General features: G+C 38.8%; 1 protein-coding gene across 1 annotated transcript in view; it reads left to right on the top strand.

Moving 5' to 3' along the window:
* The first annotated feature begins 2,650 nt into the window (after window positions 1-2,650).
* The window catches only part of LOC124643921, a 33,188-nt gene continuing 13,059 nt past the window's right edge, over window positions 2,651-22,779 (top strand). The window contains exons 1-4 of the mRNA XM_047183047.1: window positions 2,651-2,836; window positions 7,510-7,607; window positions 21,082-21,176; window positions 22,143-22,276. Of these exons, the coding sequence (XP_047039003.1) occupies window positions 2,776-2,836; window positions 7,510-7,607; window positions 21,082-21,176; window positions 22,143-22,276 (388 nt within the window). The 5' untranslated portion in view covers window positions 2,651-2,775. The remainder of the gene's footprint in view (window positions 2,837-7,509; window positions 7,608-21,081; window positions 21,177-22,142; window positions 22,277-22,779) is intronic.

Below are 22,779 nucleotides of genomic sequence, written 5' to 3'. Positions count from 1 at the left end.
CCCTACTGTGCCCTGCTGGGGATGTCTTTCAATGTCTAATCGGAAAACAACGGATCGGTTGGTTATTGAAATCCTCTATAAGTTCCTTTTTCTATCACATCTTACCTACTTTAATAAGCAACGCTTGGCACGGTCAGTCCGTGGATGGGTGACCATCTTGTCATGACGAGTTCCTCTATGTTTCGGAAGACACACTTAGCTGGGCCCATATTGTCATTTGAACATCTTTGGTAGTCGTTACGACTCGTCAGAAGCCAGTTAGTCTGACAACCAGTCTTACCCAACGGTACTGGGTTGCCTGGGTAACTGGGTTGAGGAGGTCAGACAAGCAGTCGCTCCTTGTGGCACACTGGTACTCAGCTGCTTCCAGTTACACTGGAAGCCGACCCCAACATAGTTAGGAAAATGCTCGAGAGATGATGATGGGGCTAACCGACTTTGTATGAAAAAGGTATCCCGATATTTATATTTATTACTTATTTATATTTATGATTTATTTATATTAACTATACACTTTAATGAGGTGATCTAACCAGTTTTAATTATTTAGCTAGACTTTACCTGTTTTTCATAGATATGACAAATTGCCTAGTATTTTACATACTGCTTATACCTAGTTAATTAGTGTTAATAATGTTTTAATTATAAATTATAATAAAATAATATTTGCTAGTATCTACACCGCAAGTCACCATGTAGGTACCTATATACCTACATAGATTTTCCTTATGACAACCATCGACATGGAAGAAAGAAAATTAATAGATAATTTAAATGCGTTTGTAGAGACGCATGTAAGTACATACCTTTTTTATTTGGTTTGAAATTATCAAATGACCCCTAATGACTAAAACCCATCATGTTCTTAAGCCCTTTATGCACCAGCGCCGCGGTAACTCGCGCGAACAATCCCGCAGCCACGGACGCCAGACATAAGTAAATACCTTAGACTTTCTTTGATCTGAGCCTTAGACAGTAAAAAATTGGCCAAGTGCGAGTTCCATACCATTATCCGTAATTAAACCTCCTAAAAAATTATTTCTTGTTGGTACGGAAGCCCCCTAAAATTTTTCTAACCTAGTTTTTAGTATGTCTAATTATTCACTGGTAACAGAGGGGCTGCTAACTAAGTCTTAATAAAGAACCTCCCGTTTTACCCTTTGGGTACAGAACCCTAAAATTTATTCGGAGGTTTGGCTTGATTTACGGTTAGTCAGACAGTTGGGAAAAACCTAGACAGATGATGATATTTGTTAAGGAGACGTTCCACCGGTGTGCAGCGCTGTAACGCACACAAATGTATCTTCTGTTGTCTAGTAAACAGTAACAAATTGCGTGCGAATATTCTAAATTGTTTGCGAAACTGCAACCTTTGTGCGCGAAGCACATGCCATAATATGTAGAGGTAATAGACAGCTGTGTTGCTGGGAAGTTTGTTCTTCACCGCTTCTTCTTCCCAGCCATAACACAAGGAAGTAGTGAAAGGGGGGGGGGGAGTGGTCTTTTGGAGCTGTCCTTTTGTAATTTTATCGTGAAAATATAGGTACTTATTTATTTATTTATTTAGGATCTCCAACGTAGAATACACAATTACATTCTCTTAACTTTACAATAGGAACATTTCTGTGTGCTTCTCCAATTATGGGAGATCACAGCATTTGCAGAATAAACTAGAATACAATCAAGTTTGATATAAAACACAAGCAAGAAAAAATAATAAATTAAGGTGCATTACAAAACAAAAATGCCACAAGAAATTTAAAATGAAAAACAAAATGAAAATAAAACAATTAATGTGTGAACAAATCTACTATTATTGGCCTAGTTTTGAATAAATTATTTTGACTAATTGTGGACAGATACATTTTTTGACAAATCTTGATGGAAAAGTGTTCCTATCACTTTCCGGCTTGACGGGTAAAAATTTACGATCAGGAAACCCAAGAGATATTAGTTAAAAATAATATCTTATAATTAATTTCAATGGAGCAATTATGTGAGTCACTTAACTGACGTAGTAAGAACGCGTTAAGTCTTACAAAGAACTTGTTTTTTTTTTTAAATTTGTCTTACTCATTGTAAAGCTGCAGACAAAATGGTGTGTGATTTCTAAACGTAAAAGAAATCTAGAAAGACTAAACAGTCGGCCGACAGTTGACCCGATTAAAAGTTTTTTTTTATAAAATAAAATAAAAATGTTGGTTTGATACCGGCCAATACCAGCCAAATACCAACTATATTGGGGTTGGCTGCCAGTCTAACCGAATACAACTGAGTACCAGTGTGCCACAAGGAGCGACTGCCTATCTGACCTCCTCATCCCAGTTACCCAGGCAACCCGATACCATACCATTTCACAAAAGACAGATTTCTTAAAACAACAGTTTTGAAACTTGAACGTGAAAAATAGTAACAGTTATTTTAATAAAACTGACGGCAGACAGAAGAAGAAGAAAATATGCTGCACCGACCGCAAATAAAAAAATTGGATAAGAACAGGAGGATGAGGATTTAGGTAATGTTGACGGTAATATCAAGCACGGAAAATAATATGACGAGTGACGAGTACTAACCGCGAACAAAACTAGTACCTACATATAAAATGAATCAACAAATTGATAATATAGCCACATCTTTACAATATTACAAAGTCAACTGTCTGGCCATTCAGTAACAAATACTCAGCGCAAGACAACAGACGCGCGCATTTTCGCTCAAAAAAAATCTTTTCCATACTTTTTTGTGTTTCAGATGTGTTAATATTACACAAAAACTATGTATTTAAAACTATTTTGTTTGTTTCTGTGTTTTTGGACGATCAATGCGGAGTTTGAAGGTATATATTTTATTTTATTTTATATAATTTGTTTTGTTTTTTTGAGGTTATCAACCTTGAACTTTGTGTTTTGTCAAAATACTGTTTTTTTTTGTAGCTGGTAGTGTTTTGTTTAACCTATATATTTTTTATTTTGCTTATGTTAGGTAAATGTTTTAAGGTATAGTTTTCACGTGGACATTAGTACCTACCTACATTCGATTATTTTGATGATTATACGGTTCTTCAAACCATATAGACAGAATTGTGTTGCTGGGGAGTTTGTTCCACCACTTCTTCCCAGCAAAAACACATAGGAAGTGGTGAAGGGCGGGCGTTTTGGGGGCTGTCGTTTGTAAATTTGACCTTCAAAAAGTGCTGATTTTCAGCCTACTTTGAATAAATGACTTTTGATTAACATTTTTATAAATAGTAAATTATGTAGGTGCCTATCACTAGCGATTATTTATTTGTATCCTAAAGGGTCCGAAACTTCTGTACCGATTTCCGATTTGAAAAATTCCTTCACTGTTGGGAAGTACATGGGTTATATTTTATGCGGGTACGAGAAGAAATTTTCCCGGGTCGTGGGTTGAACTGAGAAACAACTAGTAGGATAAAGATACAGGTGTATATTTGATTTGGGGAAGTACCCGTATAGCTTTTTTTATATTTTTGTGTGTAATGTTTTTTCTTGCTCTTTAAGTATTTAAAGCATATTGCTTCTTTTAAGTACCTACTTTTAAGAAGTTATTTTAATCTGTACTGACGAGTTTATTTAGTTGCTTTATCACGCTGACCTCAAGACCTAAGGATAGATGGATGGATCGCCTGAAAGATGACATGAATAGGAAGGGAGTGAGTGTCAGTATGACGAGTGACAGGGGAAAATGGAAGAGGATGACATATTGCGCCGACCCCAAATAAAATTGGGAACAGGGCAGGACGAAGAAGTTGACGCTGACCTCAGGAACTACTGTTTCGATTTGAAAAGAATATTTTAGCCCGTTTATCAAGCAAGGCTATAAGCTACTATCTATCCAGATGCGCGAAGTAATTTCCACACTACACAGGCAAAAGTGCAGGGGACAGTTAGTTTATGACATTAGTAAGGTTCACTGGGACATTCATACGGGTTTTTTGATAAGTACCGTAAGATACTTGACCAACTTCAGCTTATCGGTTAGCGGTAAAAATCACCGCTAAAATGCAATTCGGTCTTTCTTACTCATGCCTCTTTACAATCATCATCTCCCGAGCCTTTTCCCAACTAGGTATGTTGGGGTCAGCTTCCAGTTTAACAGGATGCAGCTGAGTACCACAAGGAGCGACTGCCTATCTGACCTCCTCAACCCAGTTACCCGGGCAACCCAATACCCCTTGGTTAGACTGGTGTCAGACTTACTGGCTTCTGACTGACTACCCGTAACGACTGTCAAGGATGTTTGATCAATGACAACCGGGATCTACAGTTTAACGTGCTCTCCGAAACATAGTCTTGGGTCCAAGATTTACTTAGAAATTACATACAAATTTGCATTGGTACTTGCCTGACCTGAAAGCGAACCCAAGCCCTCATACTTGAGAGGTTGGTTCTTTACCGAGTGGGCCAACACAAAATTGGCTCCTTAAAATCAACAGCCTTTTTATTGTCTCACTGCTGGGCTGCTGTCTTTTCTTAATGTCTTTGTCTGTTTATCGGGCTTTCACTCCAAAATAACTGAACCTGTTTAAATGTTTGGTAAGTATACAGACAATTTAGCTAGAGCCTGAGAAATAATATAATAATATAGGCTCCTTTTCAGTATCTATTATCTACCTAAACGCATATTTTTTTGCATTGTGAATTTTCCCAGTACATAATGAGGTCAGTCCTATGATATGAAAGTTTTGATAAACTGTTAACCTGCTATCTTAAAAATAAGTCTAGTGTTTTAGGTCTCTGATAAGAAATTAAATACTCATTTCTGTTTGTATTTTATGTTTCTCTTCTTACCCTCTTTTTGTTTTGTTTATTTCTTATTGTGTGCTCCTGAATAAATGTTTTATCTATCTATCAATCTAAATACTTATGGCCTTACTACAAAAACTTTAACCACTGTTTTACACTTGTCTAAAAAAATGTGGCTCCAAAATGAACCATATGTCAACGTCATAATTTGACATTTTTTTAGACAAGTCTTAAACTGACGTTAAAAAGTTTTTGTGGTAAGACGGTTAAAGATTTTTTACTTTTGTTTTTTTTACTTTTGTGAAAGTAGATATGGTAAGAAAGAATGTTACTTGTGAGATGACGGCAGATAGAAGAGTATGGAAGAAGAAAAGAAAACATGCTGCGCCGACCCCAAATGAAATTGGGATAAGGGCAGGAGGATGATGATGATGATGACGGTTAAAGATTTTGTTGGTAGGTAGGCGTAACTACACACATCAAAAGTGTCTAGGGATCAAGCATTTTTATGCGGATTTCTTGAGATTGAGATGTGGCTTTGTAATAAATTTATGATTTTATAAATTTATATGGATCCTTTTTGGTGCATTTCATAATTTGAATCAGGAACTGTGAATCAAATTCGAGTAAAAGATGAAAATCAGCTGTCAATATTTTCCCTATAAACACATACAACGCATTGAAGACATTATTAGTGCTACTGTTTCCCTACTACTGATTAAAACCAACGTTATTATGGAGCGGCGACGTCATTTAAGCAGGGAAGAAATGCTCAGAGCCGTGGGAATGATAGAAGCTGGTTCCCGGCAACGTACTGTGGCTTTAGCTCTGAATACAAGTCAGAGTGTTATCAGTCGACTTTGGACACGTTACCGAAGCACTGGTACCGTAGCTGAGCGCCATGGAGGACGGTATCGCTGCACCACACGGAGACAAGACCGATACATTCAAATCTTAACTCGAAGAGCTCCAACAATAACCGCCATGATGTTAGCCGTGAGGCTTCATCACTCTTCAGGGAACTTAATTAGCGACCAAACAGTCAGAAACCGCTTGCATGAAGTGAACCTTCATTCCCGAAGACCGCTACGGGTACCACCTATAGCAATGCACAATCGTAGGATTCGATATCAATGGGCTCTTGAACACAGAAATTGGGCAGAAGAACAATGGCGTTTCGTGTGCTTTTCTGATGAGTCTCGTTTTGGTATGAGACCGGATACAAGACGTATACGACACTGGAGAACCCCTGGACGCCAACAGCGATTAAAATCCTGCCAGGAAGTCCATCCTTATAGTGGTGGAACCATCATGGTATGGGCGGGTATTTGGATCGGCGGAAGAACTGAGTTGATTTGGATCAGAAGCAACCTCAACGCTCAAATTTATGCTGAGACGATTGTATCAGACGTCATCGTTCCTCTACAAGTGCAAATCGGTCCCTTATTTCAGTTAATGCATGATAATGCACGACCGCACACCGCAAGAGTTGTAAGACAGACTCTCGCGGCAGCTAACATCAATGTCCTGCCCTGGCCTGCTCAGTCGCCAGACTTGAACCCGATTGAGCATGCATGGGATATGCTACAGAGAAGAGCTCTGCCGAATATGGAGGGTATCCAGTCGCAAGAAGACCTTTTTTTGTTGTTGCAACGAACATGGGCGGCCATTCCACATCGTGATTTGGATGAACTCATTTTGAGTATGCCAAACCGATGTTCTTGTGTTGTTAGTGTTCGCGGTAGAAACACGGATTATTAATTGTTTAAGTTACCCAATAAACTTTTAAAGAAAACTGTTATTTCAGTCTTTTTTTTCGAACTTTTGTGTTAGTGTTTCAAATGTCAAAAATCCCTTTATTAGGAAAATGGCAAATTTCTTTATTAGTGCAAAGGTGACTTGGTTTATCGTTACTGTGACAAACGAAAACACTTTATTTGATGAATCCTTAAAGAAAATTTTAATTAATATCAATCAGGAGAAAAGTTATTGCAAAAATATATGTTGATCCCTAGACACTTTTGATGTGTGTATTTATACATAAAAAAAAAGTTTTTTACCAAAATTATCTAACCTAACATTGTCATTGAGCCATAAATTAAGAGCAGCTTGTATCTTGTGGCTCAGAGTGCGATAATTAGTCTTAATATTGTAAAATTAAACAGTGTAAACAGTATCTTTGGTGTCAAAGAGGAGGACTTACATTTAGATACGTAAAGATATCTCTCGAACCCTGGGCAACCCGATACCTTTTGGCAAGACTGGTTTTCGAAATTTCTCGTTTTTGACTACCTGCAAAGACAGCCAAAGGTATTCAAATGACAGCCGGGACCCACCAATTTAAAGTGCCTTCTGAAAATTGCGTTTCTGAATTCGTTTTGGCAAAGATGGTCGCCTGTCCACGGTTCGATATCCGAGTGGGGCCGAAATTCCTTTGTGGGTTTTAGAAACTTTCTCAAAGCAGCCCGAAATCTAGAAGTTGGTGATTGATACACCCGTGCATCAGAGAGTACGTAAATGTCGGTCGTGCTTGTGATCTCTCTCCGGTGTTGTCGGATTACCGTTCCATCGCGCTATGAGAGTGAAGGAATAGTGAGTGCACCTGCGTCCAAGCAAATGCTGGTGCACTATAATATGTCCTGCGCAGCTGGCTGATCTCGTTGGAGAACAGCAGCCTTGACTGAATATTGGTCTCTCGTAAATTATAATACCTATCTCATTTTATTTTTTTCTCTAATTTCAGGTGAATCCTGCGTTAAAGATGGTATGACTGGTGTCTGCACGGTCTTAGGTCAATGTCGAACTGCTATTGAGGACATCAAGCATAGGAGAAACCCTCAGGTACATATAATTATAAAAAGATTTAAAAAACTGGCCAAGTGCGAGTCGGACTCGCTCACGAAGGGTTCCTTAACATCTATATCTATACATATAATAAATCTGTAGAAAAGTAATTTTTGTACATTGAAGAAATTGACAAAAAAAATAGCCAGCATTTTAAAGGATAACTAACAGAACCCATTTCCATCATTTTTGTCATTTTTGTCTGTTTGTCTGTTTATCTGTTTGTTTGTTCGGGATTCACGTAAAATCTACGAATTAAATGCAGACAATGCTTATATACAAAAATTCTACGTAGCTTGGGGTATTACTTAGTTTTTGTTTCATCGAAATCGATTCACTCTATCAAAAGATATGATTAATTTTGTGAATTCAAGATGTAAAATATTACGACACGCAATCTATTTGTCAAAACTGTACATTTGAATGTTGTACTTATATTAGTTGATCGGCCTATTATTAATCTTTACACAGAAAATCACACCTTTATAAGTAACTTCGGAAGAAAAAAAAATGAAAATTTTGTTTAGCCACGGTTAAAGTAGCTCCATCTGTGGTAAATAAAATACATCAAATTTGTCAAAGGAGCGAGGTGGTAAATGACAATATTACCATACATTCTTTATAGAGGATTATTATTTCAACAGATGGAGTTGTGTATTTTCCGTAATTCACCATATTTTAACACGTAGTGTAATTTTTCGATAGACATTTCAATAGTGTTTGTCAGTTTGCCGTGCCACATCAAAATCCAACTATAATTATTACCTTGATGAAAAGAAAATTAATAGTTCTCAGCCAAATTTAAAACGGTGCCATCTTAATTATTTTTTGAACATTATGTCAAAAATGATGACTTTAGTGGAACAATTAATTATCATTTAAAGTTACAGATGGAGTTCATATCAGGATTTTTTCATAAACATAGTTTAGCTTATCTTCCACTAATGTGGTGGCCTTAAAACAAATTACTTTGAGTGAGTAGTATTAAGTAGACCTTGATTATTTTTTCTGATGCAAAATATGTAAACTTAATCCTAGAAGAAATGAGGATCTATCTCTCGCAAGCGCTGCTAAGCGTGAGGAAGGTAATGTAGGATTCTGTAGCTTTAAAAACAAGCCCAGATACAAAGTGCAGATAAGAAATGGGAGCTCTCTCTATTTAATACCATACACACGTAAAATGTTTTATGCGTCTGAAAACGTACAAATTACGCGCCGCATACCAGAGACATGCTTACTTTCAACTTCTGATCGCAAATATACTGTTCACGATTACGAACAGTCTCAGTAAGACCCGAGCCAAGTCTAAAAACCCTAAAAAACACCTTTTATATAAAACTATGTTTGATGTCATTTAATCACAAAGACAGAATTGTTCTCTTTTGCAAATCCTATCCACCTATATCCTATCCTAATCCACAATGCATTGCAGGTGTGCATTGCACAAAAACCAATGGTATCCTATTCGAGAAGTCAAAAGAGTTGACCTGCCAACGTCAGCTTCTGCGCTAAGCAAGTGTTCTTAATAGTACCATCAGAATTACATTCATCGTTGAATGAGGTGAATAAATTTTCAGAAACCACAATAACAGTAGGAGCCAAAGCGTATTATCGCTTCATAGAGCTCTGATTGGCCCCAGGTGACCAAGTCAGGTCTGATTTGTTCGTTCATCAGATCTTTGAAAGTGTTTCGGTGGATACTTACTGTCGTCCTGTTTACGTAACACACTGTTTACATGACACAAAATATGGTATATAAACGTCCTCCGCAAGAGCGAAATTTTCCCGGTGTGCGGTAGTGACGCACAGTATACAACACTTATGTTTCTTTTGATTTGCTGGCTCCACCAAGAAATGACAAATTGCGAGCGTACATTCTGAAAATCTTGGCAAAACTACAGGTTTCAAGTACGAACACATGAAATGGACTCTCACAGATACGTACATTTTGCCTATTCGTGAACTAATGCAAACATTTCGGTGGAGTCCCGGCTTAGGCCTCCCCCACATTAGGCGTGCGCGATCCTCGGGCGTGTGAGTAGCGCGGGCGCCGCGCGTGCGTCGCGAGCGCGTTGCGTGAGCGTCGCGTTTTGCTGCCCTGCGGCATTTGCAGCGCGCTCGCGGCGCGCACGCGCCGCTCTCCTTGACGTTTAACTGCTAAGGCGTTTAGCGGGCGGCGGGGATAGCAGGCGAAGGGGTAAGAACGCAACTCGAGCGCCGCGTGCTCGCCGCGAGCGCGTCGCTTGCACTCTTCACACATGCCGCAGGGCAGCAAAACGCGACGTTCACGCAGCGCGCTCGCGACGCCCGCGCTACTCACACGCCCGAGGATCGCGCACGCCTAATGTGGGGTCAGCCTTACCATGAGTAAGTGAAACTATCCTATCCTATGCGCCTGCTGATGATGATGACTCATTTTATCATCCATCCAGCTATTCCCCAACTATGTTGGTGTTGGCTTCCAGTCACCGAATCTGTTTGAGTACCAATATTTTGCTTGGAGCGACTACCTGTCTACAATCCAGTCAACTACACAAGACGATATCCATATTATGGTAAGACTGACAGACTTTCTGGCCTCTGATTAGTCGCAGCAGCTGCAGAAAATGTACAAATGACAGCTTTGTCAGACTCAAAGCATGTAGACATAGATTATAGCTGTTTCCTGTGAAAATTACTTACGCACCATACGTAATAATTTTCCAAATTGGCTGAACAACGTCACAAACTTTACTTCTTTTGTTTAGATAAATGGTCACATCCACAACACAACCTTGATCAATGAATCTATGCGACTGCTAAGTGCTAATCCTAATTATACTGTCACGTGAAAGAATGCACCTACGGGATAAGTAGTATTTTGACGATTCTATATTGCCCACGCAGACGAAGTTGCGGGCAACAGCTAGTTAATTTATAAAACGGAGAAAAAAATCACGTTTATTGTATGGAAGCCCTTCAAAATATTTATAATGTTTTAGTTTTCAGTATATGTTGTTATAGCGGCAAGAAAAATACATCATCTGTGATCTGTGATGAAATTTCAAGTCTCTAACTATCACGTTTCATGAGATAGAGCCTGGTGACAGATGGACGGACGGACGGACAGAGGAGTGAAAACAAAAGACCCAAAAACGCCCACCCTTCACCACTCCCTATATGTTTTTGCTGGGAAGAAGAAATGGTGGCACAAACTCCCCAGCAACACATGTCTGTCTGTATGAAAGTTTTATCTCACCAAAGCGAGTGAGCCATACTTGGGTGTGGAAATATTTCTTCTGGTGTACTTGCTCTAGCAAACAGTAACACATTTCGTACGAACATTTCTACAATGTCCGCGAAACTGCAACCGCCGTGCGCGAACACATTAATTTTTCGCGAAAAAATTTGCATTTTTGGTAGAATCGCGTTTACTTGGTAACTTACAGTTTTTGCGTGAGACAATGACAAATATAGTATATTTACATTTGTTAAGAGTGTGATACCCCATAAAATGTACAACAACTTTTCACTTAGAAAAACAGCTAAGTATATCCTGCATTTTCAAATGCGCCGTTTTTAGTTTTCACTTCTTGTGGTGGCGAAAACGTAAGGGCTAGGATTCCAATAGTCTTGGAAGTTTAATTTTGCCTAAACTATCCTCTCTGGGCAGTTGTCGGCTTCCAGTCGTTAAAGCTGAGTGTATGCGAGTGAGAGCAAGTTAATAAATAACTTACCATGGGGCTAACCGACCGTGTGTGAAAAAGGTGTCCCGACATTATCACATGGAGTGACCCGGGCAACCCAATACCCCTTGGTAAGACTGGGTGTCAGACTTATTGGTTTTTGACCGGTAACGACTGTCAAAGATGTTCAAATGACAGCCGGGACCTACAGTTTAACATGCAGTTTATCATGCAATGTCAATGCTGAAACACAGTCATTGGTGTCCAAGATATCCTTAGAATAGTTAGGTATAGCTTATGACCGTTTACTAATATTAATAGATACTGCTATCATTATTGCTCCATGGTAATTTCAAGCAGAATTATTATATTGGGAAGGTAAAATAATATTATAAACACAACAAACACACAGATTTAAAAATACTTATACCTACATAATATAATATTAAATTCTTGACCGTTATTTGAAGCTTACTAGTTTGAGATAGGCACCTACGTGTTTTCCGCTTTTATCTCTGTCCTTTTCTACCCCATATCTTGCATCTCTCTCGCACACCGACCAGTTTCACTCCCCACCAGGCAGGAGGCGACGAGTGTTCTCGGCGGCCACAGTTCGTCATTGGCGTCTTGTTTTCCGCCCGAGAAGGTTGGTCTAACCAACCGCTGTAGTATTTCGTTGAAAAATAAACTCAGTGCTCTCGCAGAACACAGGTGAGTTTATAATATTTTATACAATTTGTTAACGGTTTTACCGTTCGATATTCGATTTTGCGAAATCAAGTGTTAATATTTTGTACATCTACCCCTTTTTTGTCACGAGTTTCTTCCGTGTACTTTTTTTTTTTTTTCAGTAATTTGTTTTCAGAATGAGTGACTTATAAAGCAAATACGGATGCGGTAAATAATAAAGCTACCACAGCCCGTGCACGTGACTATGGAAAAGAAAGCAAGCCCGAAGTTCCTAAGGCACCTGTGGCCCTAGTTCAATCCTGCAAGGCGTTCAACTTTTTGACAAAAAAGAATGGTGTGAGGTGCGGTCCAACCAGCATCTCCTTAGTTCGGACTGGTCACTACCGCACTTGAAGAGGGCTGGTGGTGTCAAGAAAGCTTTTCGGCCTTGAAAGACTTGGTACGCTCCCCTCGGACTGCCAGTAAGTCTGTTAGCCACCCCCCATGGGGGTCGGCTCATTATTACGGCGTGTGATGGTTTTCGGCCTTGAAAGACTTGGTACGCTCCCCTCGGACTGCCAGTAAGTCTGTTAGCCACCCCCCATGGGGGTCGGCTCATTATCACGGCGTGTGATGGTTTTCGGCCTTGAAAGACTTGGTACGCTCCCCTCGGACTGCCAGTAAGTCTGTTAGCCACCCCCCGTAGGGGTCGGCTCATTATCACGGCGTGTGATGGTTTTCGGCCTTGAAAGACTTGGTACGCTCCGCCTAGGACTGCCAGTAAGTATACTAGCCACCCCCCGCAGGGGTCGGTTCATTATCACGGACCCGCGCAGGGTACCAATCTTGCATGTTGCGAGTAGCAGCATCATTACAAAGCAGGGACCAGTAAGTATACTAGCCATCCCCCGCAGGGGTCGGCTCATTATCACGGACCCTCGCAGGGTACCAATCATGCATGTTGCGGGTCGTACCATCATTGCCATCTACCCTCGCAGGGTGGCTTTTTGGATCGACTTTCGAAGAGTCGCCATTATAACCTTCCCTCGAAGGGAAATGGTAATCACACTCACGCTGAATGGCGTGTGACGCAAAACTCTAAAAGCTCCCTTGGGATATCACGAGTAAATTACAATAGGAACCATGTCCAACAGAGGAAACAGAAAGCGTCCAGGACCGCAGGCGGACTTTGATGCGTCCAACAAGGCACGTAAGTTATGACTTTCCAGGCGGGTTGCCTAACATTATATCAAGACCAATGGAAAGAAATGGGAGCTCCGCCTTTCTTGTTGAAAATAATAACTGGGTATCGCATACCATTGGCCAAAAGCCACCTTTGATAGATAATGCCAGATTTGACCAGAGAGTCCAAAGAGATGGATGTCGTCATATCCCAAATGATAAAACAAAAAGTTCTATTGATAGCTGCAAATTCTGCCAGCTTTCTTTCCAATATGTTTCTTGTGCCCAAAAGGCGACGGAAAGAACCGTCCAATACTCAATCTCAAGGTTCTCAACAAGTTCATAATTACGGAACCTTTCAGTTTAATAAATGTTTTTCGGGTGCTAGAGTTTCTTCAGAAAGACGAATGGCTGTGCAAGTGGATCTCGCCCAGGCTTACTTCTACCTTCCGGTAGCCGAAGGTCACAGATATGTTCTTCGACTAGTATACAGAAGAAGACTGCTTCAGATTACGTGCCTACCATTTGGCTTAAGCACGGCACCCAAGACCTTCGCCACAGTGACCAATTTGGGTGGCTCAAACTTTGAAAACTCAAGGGATACTTATAATTGTGTATCTCGATTTTCTGGTGGCTCGCCAAGATATATTTGCCTACTTTGGGATCATTTGCACCATGTTTTGGATGGCAAGTGAATAAATCGCAAGCATTATCAACAAGATAATGACAAAACGCACTACGTGACAAACAGCACGACAAACTTAGAAGACCTGCATAGCTTGATAGGACTTTTAAACTTCGCAAGTTTTCGTTGTTCCATACGGCAGACTGCATTACCGGGCTCTCCTCACTATCCTCAATGCAGTGTTGAACAGCAATCTATACCTACCCTATTCATGGAACCGTGAGCCAAACGGTGAACAAACCATAAAAAGGGTTCTTATAAGTCACGATTGAAGTAATGATCATATTTTATAAAAATAACTACGAAAGTAATATACTGACAACATTAGAAATGATATTTTAGAACGATGTCTGTGGAACTTATGCAATCTTTTCAAACTTAATTGAAATCAAATATGTATAATAAATGCCGTAAATTATTTTCTTAATTTTAATGAAATATGTAGTAAATCGTTTACATGTAAAATGAACCTAGAAGTCTTGACTGTCATACATAGAACCCTACTTAATTGAAGACCACAGATACTAAGAACATTTTACATAAAAATGTGACGTTTTTGTCATCGGTCGGGTTATACCCACCATTTTGAAAAAGTGTCATTCTTTGGTTACATTGTGGGCTCACGGCTCGGTGAATGGAGTATAGCAATGTTGAACCTACCAGCAGATACCTTAGCAGATCTAAAGTGGTGGCTGGTCAGCTGCCACCAAACCTTGGATATTCATTCGCCACTTCCCTGTCACCTTATAACCACGGACGCCTCCGATGTAGGATGGGGGCACAACTGAACGGAACTCCCGTAATGGGTTCATGGAACGAGAGAGAAAAAGGCTTTCACTGCGATCTGTACTGGGATTCTATAAAACTCGATCAACAACTCGCATTTCACTTCGATTCGTAATGTCATTTCATACTTTAGGGGAGGTAGGGGAGGGATGGGCACTTTTTCACAATTTATTGCATAAAAAATCAGATTTTACAGATCATTATCAACTTTTATTGCCATTTCTTATATTCGGCTAGATATAATGAAAGAGCTTTCCTAAAAATTACAATCAGTTTCAACATTACGAGATATTTAAACGGTTTTATTTAGCTCACCCCGTTTGTTTTATTATTTATTCTTGGATCAAATTTAGTAATTCAAATTTCACCCTCTTCCTGTCAACCGATTGGTCTGAAATTTTGTATACACCTTTAATTAAATCCAATATGGCCGCCGGCACAAAATGGCACAGCCCCCTCAATATGGGTATCAAATGAAAGGGCTACACAAGTAGAATACTGTCAGCAACCCCAGCGGGGCGCAACAGGGCCAAGGCCTGCCTGCACGTCGATTCTATAAAATTCGAACAACAACTCGCATTTCACTTCGCTATTCACTCTCACTTCGCATTCGATTCAGAACGACCTTGATTTTGCATTCTGTAAACATCACCTAATCACTTGCGAAGTGAAGTGAGCTCGACATCGACCAATGCTGTGCTAGTGACTTCCCCACTCGACAAAATGTCAACCGAGATTAATCAGTTTTTAATTTTATCAGTTTTGACACAGAATTTTAGCTAAATATGATGTTTTAGTTATAATTTGTTATTGTAAGGAATTTGAGGCAGCTTTTAAGTATAAAATAAACAGAAATCTCTAAATTCGTGCTGTGAATATAATCTATGCTTACCCTACGAAAAAAAATACTGACAGCGCCAATACCATTATTAATCTGTGGACAATATTTTCTTCTCTTCTGTCATAGAGGAAAGTAATATATCGGGTATCTTCTGTCTTCATATTGTGTTTAAGCTTGTTTGTTTTCGCCGGTTTTCGCCGTAATTGTGATAAAATCATGAAGTAATTTTATATTTCTTGTTATAAAGTTAAAAATAATATTAATTAAAGAAGTGTTTATTTTATTAATCCGAGTTGTAAGTCCTTTGCCTCGACGTTTTGTGGGCTTTATCAGGGGCAGTAAATCAGACTCCAGTTGGTCAATTAGCTCCTTTGACAATCTATATATGCTCACATAGTCATCATCGCGAGTTAATAAAGGTAAACTACGAATTCTAGCAGATTGTTGACGCTTTTCTAAATTATCTAAAGCATGAGCTTCTTCTAATAAAGATTTAAGCAAAAACATTCTAGCCATCGTTAAATGTAGGCACTTAATCACTTTAAAACACTTAGAACTTTATTTAAACACTATTTTAAATATAATAGTCTCTAGATCAAGTTGGCAACGGTACCTGAAACAAGATTCTATAAAGGATTTTTCGCGCAGATTTATAACCTCACAAATTTTCACTGACGAAGAAGAGCCTCCCTACCATAGAGAGCATTGGACACTTTTGACTTAGTTTATGAAAAAAAAATCGGTAAAAAAACTTTTAAGTTAAACGGTTTTATCTTATGTGCACTGAAAACTAGAAAATAAAAAATAGTTACTTACCTGTCAACCTACGTAGGTGGTCCCGGTCATATTAGACTAAAATAAAAACGTGGGGCCCATTAACTATTGCTGTAGTACTCTCTTCTAAAGGTATAATAGGTGTGGATTGCATCGACTTACTATAATTGTAACTGGAGATTTTGACAATCAATAATTAATAATAGAAAATACACATACCTTTCATTAGTTTTCTCTTTATAACGATCCGAAACCGCAACAAAATATTTAAGTACTTTTACGAGTGTTTGTTCTTGACAACTCACAGAAATGACAGATAGTCTATGGATGAACACCGTTACCAGTCGGTAACGTAAACTACCCAATTAAAAAAAACAAAACTATGATCAGAAATCAGAATAAAAGGACCCCCCTTTTATTCTGATTTGATCATGTCTCCCAACTGCCCATCTCTCCCCTACCTCCCCTATAGATAGACAGATTTTGACAAATCTGTCAAAATCTCGACTTTGATTTAGTTCAACTTGTCAACACGCTCGATAGTGAAGCGCTAGTGTAGTTTGACAATGTCAATCACGAAACTTTAAGGTAGAATTCCGTGGGTCGCGATTGTCGCAGCCGCGCGCGACAAAAGTCAACCTATGAAAATGTATGGCACCGCTGCCGAGGGCTGCGACAGTCGCGCGCGGACGACGAATTTCGTGAGCCGCTCGCGGCCGTACGCTTCTCAACATGGTCTAGCGCTTAATAACATCTATAGAATTTTAGTAAAACCAGAATTAAATTTTTGACAATGCCGCGAGCAGCTTACGAAATTCGTCGGCCGCGCGCGACTGTCACGGGCCTCGACAACGGTGCCATACATTTTCAAAGGTTGACTATTGTCGCGTCCACGGAATTCTACCTTTAGATCGAAGTCGAAGTGAGAGTGATGTCGAAGTGAGTTGTGATATTTTATAGAATCGACATGCTGAAAGAGATGCTTGCAGTATTAACTGGAAAATCACGGCAAGTTGCTAAAGAGATCAACAGCCATTTTTCAATGCAGAAATGGGACTGTGGTGTCATATCTAAGAAATCAAGGTGGCACCCGATCAAGGAGCCTACCGAACTTGACGTACAGAGTATTCAGTTATCTTGAGCTGTATCAAATCTATCACGTCGTGAATCATATACCAGCCCTATTCAACAGTCAGGCAGACCATCTCTCCCGACACAAACCTCCACCGGAGTGGCATCTTGTATCAGCAGTGGACCTATTTGCCTCGAAGCGAGCCCAGGGACACATAGTTGTGTACTACGTGCCCCTAGATCTGAAGGACCCGAAAGCGGGGTTCCACGATGCATTTTTCTCAAGTTTTGACTTACCCGCTAGCATGGGTATTACCGCCACCTTACCTTATACCGTAGGTCCTCAGTCATCTCAATTCAGGAACGGGAGTTAATCTCATAGTAGTTCCTTCGGTGGCACCAGGTATTTTGGCGAGCAGATTTGAAGTCCCGATCATTAGCAGTACCCTACACATTGATGAACCTCGAGCAGAAACCGATAGACACAGCAACGGGGATACCCCCTGCCAAGGTCAAGGAAATGGGGGGGGGGAGGGACAAGGAGTCTCTCCGACTGAAGTCTTCTTCAATCCACACGCAACACTTATCAATCAGCTTGGAGTCGATGGTTAAATTGGGGCGAAAAGTATGAAATTGGATCCTATGAATCCTTGAATCCCTATTTGGACCTATACTTACCCAATTTTTAGCGGACTTACACATAGTAAATAAACTAGCATACAATACTATTTTATTACACAAGTCAGTTATAGCTACACTATGCAATGCAGAAACCACTCTAGAGCTAGGTTCACACGTTCTAGTCGGACACATTTTAAAATCAATAGCGCTGAGCAAACCTGTTCCCCGGGAAGCCGTCCATCTGGAATATTGACCAATTGGTAATCTACTTAAGTGCAGTAAACGTAGACGAGAATAATCCATTTGCAACTTCCAGGCACACTGCTGCTCTTTCTTTTGCTAGCTTGTTTCGGAAAGGCGAGTCCATGATCTTTCCTTGCTTGCAATAGACCCAGAACATTTCAAAAACAACAAAGATAATTTAATCTTATGGCCAGTCTTTGGCTCTAAGACCGACAGTTCTAGTCATAGGCAGTCGGGTTGTTGTTTGATGGATAATCAGGAAAATATAAATCTAAGTCCAGTGTATTGGGTCAGAAAGACTAAAGCCTTGTTAGAAGATAGACGGACATCGGCTAATTCCTTAAATTTATTTATATCCGTTAGAGGCCAACCAAAGGCAGGCACCCGAAAGATGATGCGGGTGGATTAAGACATTGTTAAAAGAGGCAGGAATAACTACAACCCCAGGAAGCTTCCACTCGGCGGTAGCGTCAAAATCTGTGTTGACAATATACCTTTGGACGATATATTAGCAAAGGGTAATTGGCGATCAGGCAATACATTTGCCCATTTTTACAGAAGGGAAAGATACCCACTAAATAGAAGTAGCAAGTTATCTCGATTATTTAATTAATCCAGCTGATTAATGTCTATATTTTTGTTACTATTGTTATTAAGAAGTATCGCAATGTTTTTGTTAATTACTATTAGAAAATGAAATCAATTTTTGCTTTTGTTCTTGCATCTCTCTTTTAATTTTTATTACTCATCCTTCGAGCCCCTTTCCCAACTATGTTGGGGTCGGCTTCCAGTCTAACAGGATGTAGCTGAGTACCAGTACCAGTTAACTTTGATTACATTAGTATTCCAGGATGCAATACACATACTTACATGTGATTACTCGTGTACCTAAGTACCTATTTACATACACAATTTCATTGTGCTTTTGCTCACATTGGCGTCCACTTCCACCAGGCGATAACAAACACGTCTCAAACTAGTAAGCTTCAAATAACGGTCAAGAATTTAATAGCAGCGTTTTACCTGAAATAAAACGCATATTAAATACTTACCTTATTTGAAGCTTACATTTTAATTTCTGCCTGGTGTTTTCGACTCAATGACGAACTGTGGCCGCCGAGAACACTCGTCGCCTCCTGCCTGGTGGGGAGTGAAACTGGTCGGTGTGCGAGAGAGATGCAAGATATGGGGTAGAAAAGGACAGAGATAAAAGCGGAAAACACGTAGGTGCCTATCTCAAACTAGTAAGCTTCAAATAAGGTAAGTATTTAATATGCGTTTTATTTCAGGTAAAACGCTGCTATTATGCATTGTAATTAATTTTCCTTTAGGACCAGATTAAATAGTAGGTAAATAATAACAATGTAAATACGAATATAGGATTATTAAAATAGGATTATTATTTACTATTACAAAGTCTATTATGTAATGGAGCTAAAAACGGGAAAATATAGAAATACTGACATAACTAAACCACTTTTACGTAACTCGTTATATATTATTTATTTAGGTTAATTAAAGTTTTAATCTGTTTTAAATGACTAAAAGACACGTGTCTCATTTAAAATTAATTACTATTAATTACCATTAACCGGATTCTGAATTGTGATTCCGACGAAATTCCGACAGCTATAGCAGTCTTACCAAGAGGTATTGGGTTGCCCGGGTAACTGGGTTGAGGAGGTCAGATAGGCAGTCGCTCCTTGTGGCATACTGGTACTCAGCTGCATCCGGTTAGACTGGAAGCCAACCCCAACATAGTTCAAAATAGTTGGGAAAAGGCTCAGGAGATGATGATGATCTTTAGTTACATTGTAGTTTTGAAAAACCATGCTATGGAGTAGTTTCTTTGTAAAGGACATTGTTCCGGCTCCATACATGTTCTGCCTAAGAACCGTTCGAATGGAAAGTGACTTCTATAAACTCTTAAAATTATATGGAATCCTATGAAATAAGTTTTCACGAACGGACACTTCAGGAAACTAAAATAATTACGAAAAAAGTTAATATTTTGAGGTTATAAATAAAAAATAACCAAGCTTGCGTGAAATATCAGAGTAGTATTATCAAACTACACTATACAAAAAATCAACAATACTATGTACAGCTCTATATGTTCTCTTCTAGATCTAGGAAAAGACTACTCTACTAGATAAACGGACACATTTTATAAGGCATCAATAATTGTGACCCTACTTTTTATTTGGAATTTATTTATTTGAAGTGTCCGTGGAATACTAAAATATGTTTCAAACAATATAAAAATAAATAAAAATTATAGTATAATTTATATTCACATCGGTTCTTAGGCCAAAATTGAACAATGTCCTTTACAAACAAATAAATTAAGTATTAACCATACTTTTGTGGTTATAAATAATACTTTTAATGACTCGTCTTCTTTTGTTTTGTAGGTTAAACAAAGTTATACCACTGATGAAATAATAATATTGGGGTTTTCCGTACACCCTACGTAATTTCTAGGTATCATACCTACATGATAAGACTTTTAAGGTAATATGCGGACCTTAATGGGAGGTTTTAATGTGTAAGCTATTGAGGAAAATAAGAGTTAATTATTTAGCTATGGCCTGAGAGAACCATTTACTCGAATAAAAAGTAGCCTACGCCTTTCCATGGGTTTTTGAGTATAGTATCTATACCATGGACGAAATGATGAACAGTTTTCCTAAAACCCAGAAATCTTCAATAGATGTGTCAAATAACCCGGTCACGCAATTCGTACGTATTTACTTTAAAAGAATGCGCGAAGGATGAATATTCCTTCCACCGTAATCAGTACCAAATTTTATTTAAATTGGTTTAGCAATTTTGTCGTAAAGTGCAACACAGACACAAAACTATCCTAGATTTAAAATGATATGTAATAAAAAAATGGTAACAATTAATTTAAATGTTTTTTTTGTTCAACAGATATGCTCGTTCAAACTTTCGGATCCGGTAGTATGCTGTCTAGATGGAAGAGCTAACCCAGTACCTATGCCTCCACCCTTGACCACTACTAAACGGTAAGAAAATGTCCTAAATCAAAGTCCAATGTTTTTATTTCAAACAGGCCTCCGTAGGCTCTTATGAAACATCACATTAGTTGCACGGTTCCAAAAAGTTGGTCTCATGGTGAAGAGCCGGCAAGAAACTCCATAGACACTCTTTTTAAGACAATATGTAGAGTCCATTCAAAAACATTTAAAAGCAAGAAAATAAACTTTTATATATCGATATCGATGGCTATCTATCTATTTGTTATATTTGTTAATGTTTTTTTATATACTAATATTTAATACTAGCGTCTGGCTTCACCCGCGTGGTGTGTTGATAAAAAGAAGCCTATGTGTTAATCCAGGGTATCACCTATCTACATACCAAAGAACAATATCAGACGTCCATAGTAACTTAGGCTCAATAAAAATATTTCATGTACAGTGAAAATTCTTACAGTTTTTTGTGTAGTTTAATGTCAGAAGCTTTTCTATGTTTTCCACTTTTGCATTGAACTTCTCAAAACCAAATTATTCAAACGAAAAACCTGAACTCGATAAACAAAATAATTACTTATTAATATGATTTTTTTTTTTGGAAAAGTTCTAGATAACAATTAACTATTTTATAAGAAGTTAGTATTTTATATGTAAATTGCTGTAGTAAAGAATTTTGTGTACGTGAGAATTCAGTTTTAAAAGTTCATTGAGTGGGCCGAAACCTGACATTGTTCTTTCAATCAAATCGGTGCAACCGTTTTTGCGTGGAGGAATAACAAAAATACATCCACACATTCTCACAAACTTTTTACATTTATAATATAAGTAGGAAGTAGGATTTAAAAATGTATGGAATATGTTAAAAAATCGAACTCTAAAGATCGAGAGGTGTGGAAACAAAATGGGGAGGCCTTTGCTCAGCAGTGGGACAATAAGGGCTAAGAAAAAAAAAAATAATGTTAAAAAATTAATGTGCGAATTATTATATTCTTCCAGGCCAGTAGTAACAACAACTACGGAGTATATCCCAGAAACGTATGATTATCACGATGTAGGAGGCCAGGGGTCGCAGTGTGAAGCTATCTCCCCCACCCTGACTGCCCCCAAGACAGGACAGAAGGCTTTTGATAGTAAGTAGACCGTTTTCTTCTCTTTAAAAAGAAATTAAGATAAGACAAACACAAGTAGGGGAAAAGAGTATCCTCTGCTTAGTCTTTTCCCAAATATGTTGGGGTCGGCTTCCAGTCTAACTGGATGCAGCTGAGTATCAGTGTGCCACTAGGAGCGACTGCCTATCTGACCTCATACGGGCGTATATATGTATAATGAAAACTGAGCGAGAGAATTTCGCCACTCGACTGAGATTATGTCATAAATGAAATTTCAATATTAATTAGTAGTTGTAGTTACGTTTACTTGTTCGGACCTTTCAAGCAAAAACCTGGGGTTAAGCTCGAGTTGCTTTTAAAATTCGGCTAAGTGCGAGTCGAAATAAAATATTTCTTTTTTCATGTTATAATATGTATCTATTAATTAATATACATATAGTTTTCAGTATTTGTTGTTACAATGGCAACAGAAATACATCTTCTATGAACAGCTGTCTAACTATCACGTTTCATGACATACAACC

The sequence above is a fragment of the Helicoverpa zea genome, chromosome 29 (assembly GCF_022581195.2).
Source record: "Helicoverpa zea isolate HzStark_Cry1AcR chromosome 29, ilHelZeax1.1, whole genome shotgun sequence".
Taxonomy (NCBI): Eukaryota; Metazoa; Arthropoda; class Insecta; order Lepidoptera; family Noctuidae; genus Helicoverpa; species Helicoverpa zea.
Note: the sequence above shows the minus strand (reverse complement) of the source record. Positions and strands in the feature narration are given on the sequence as shown.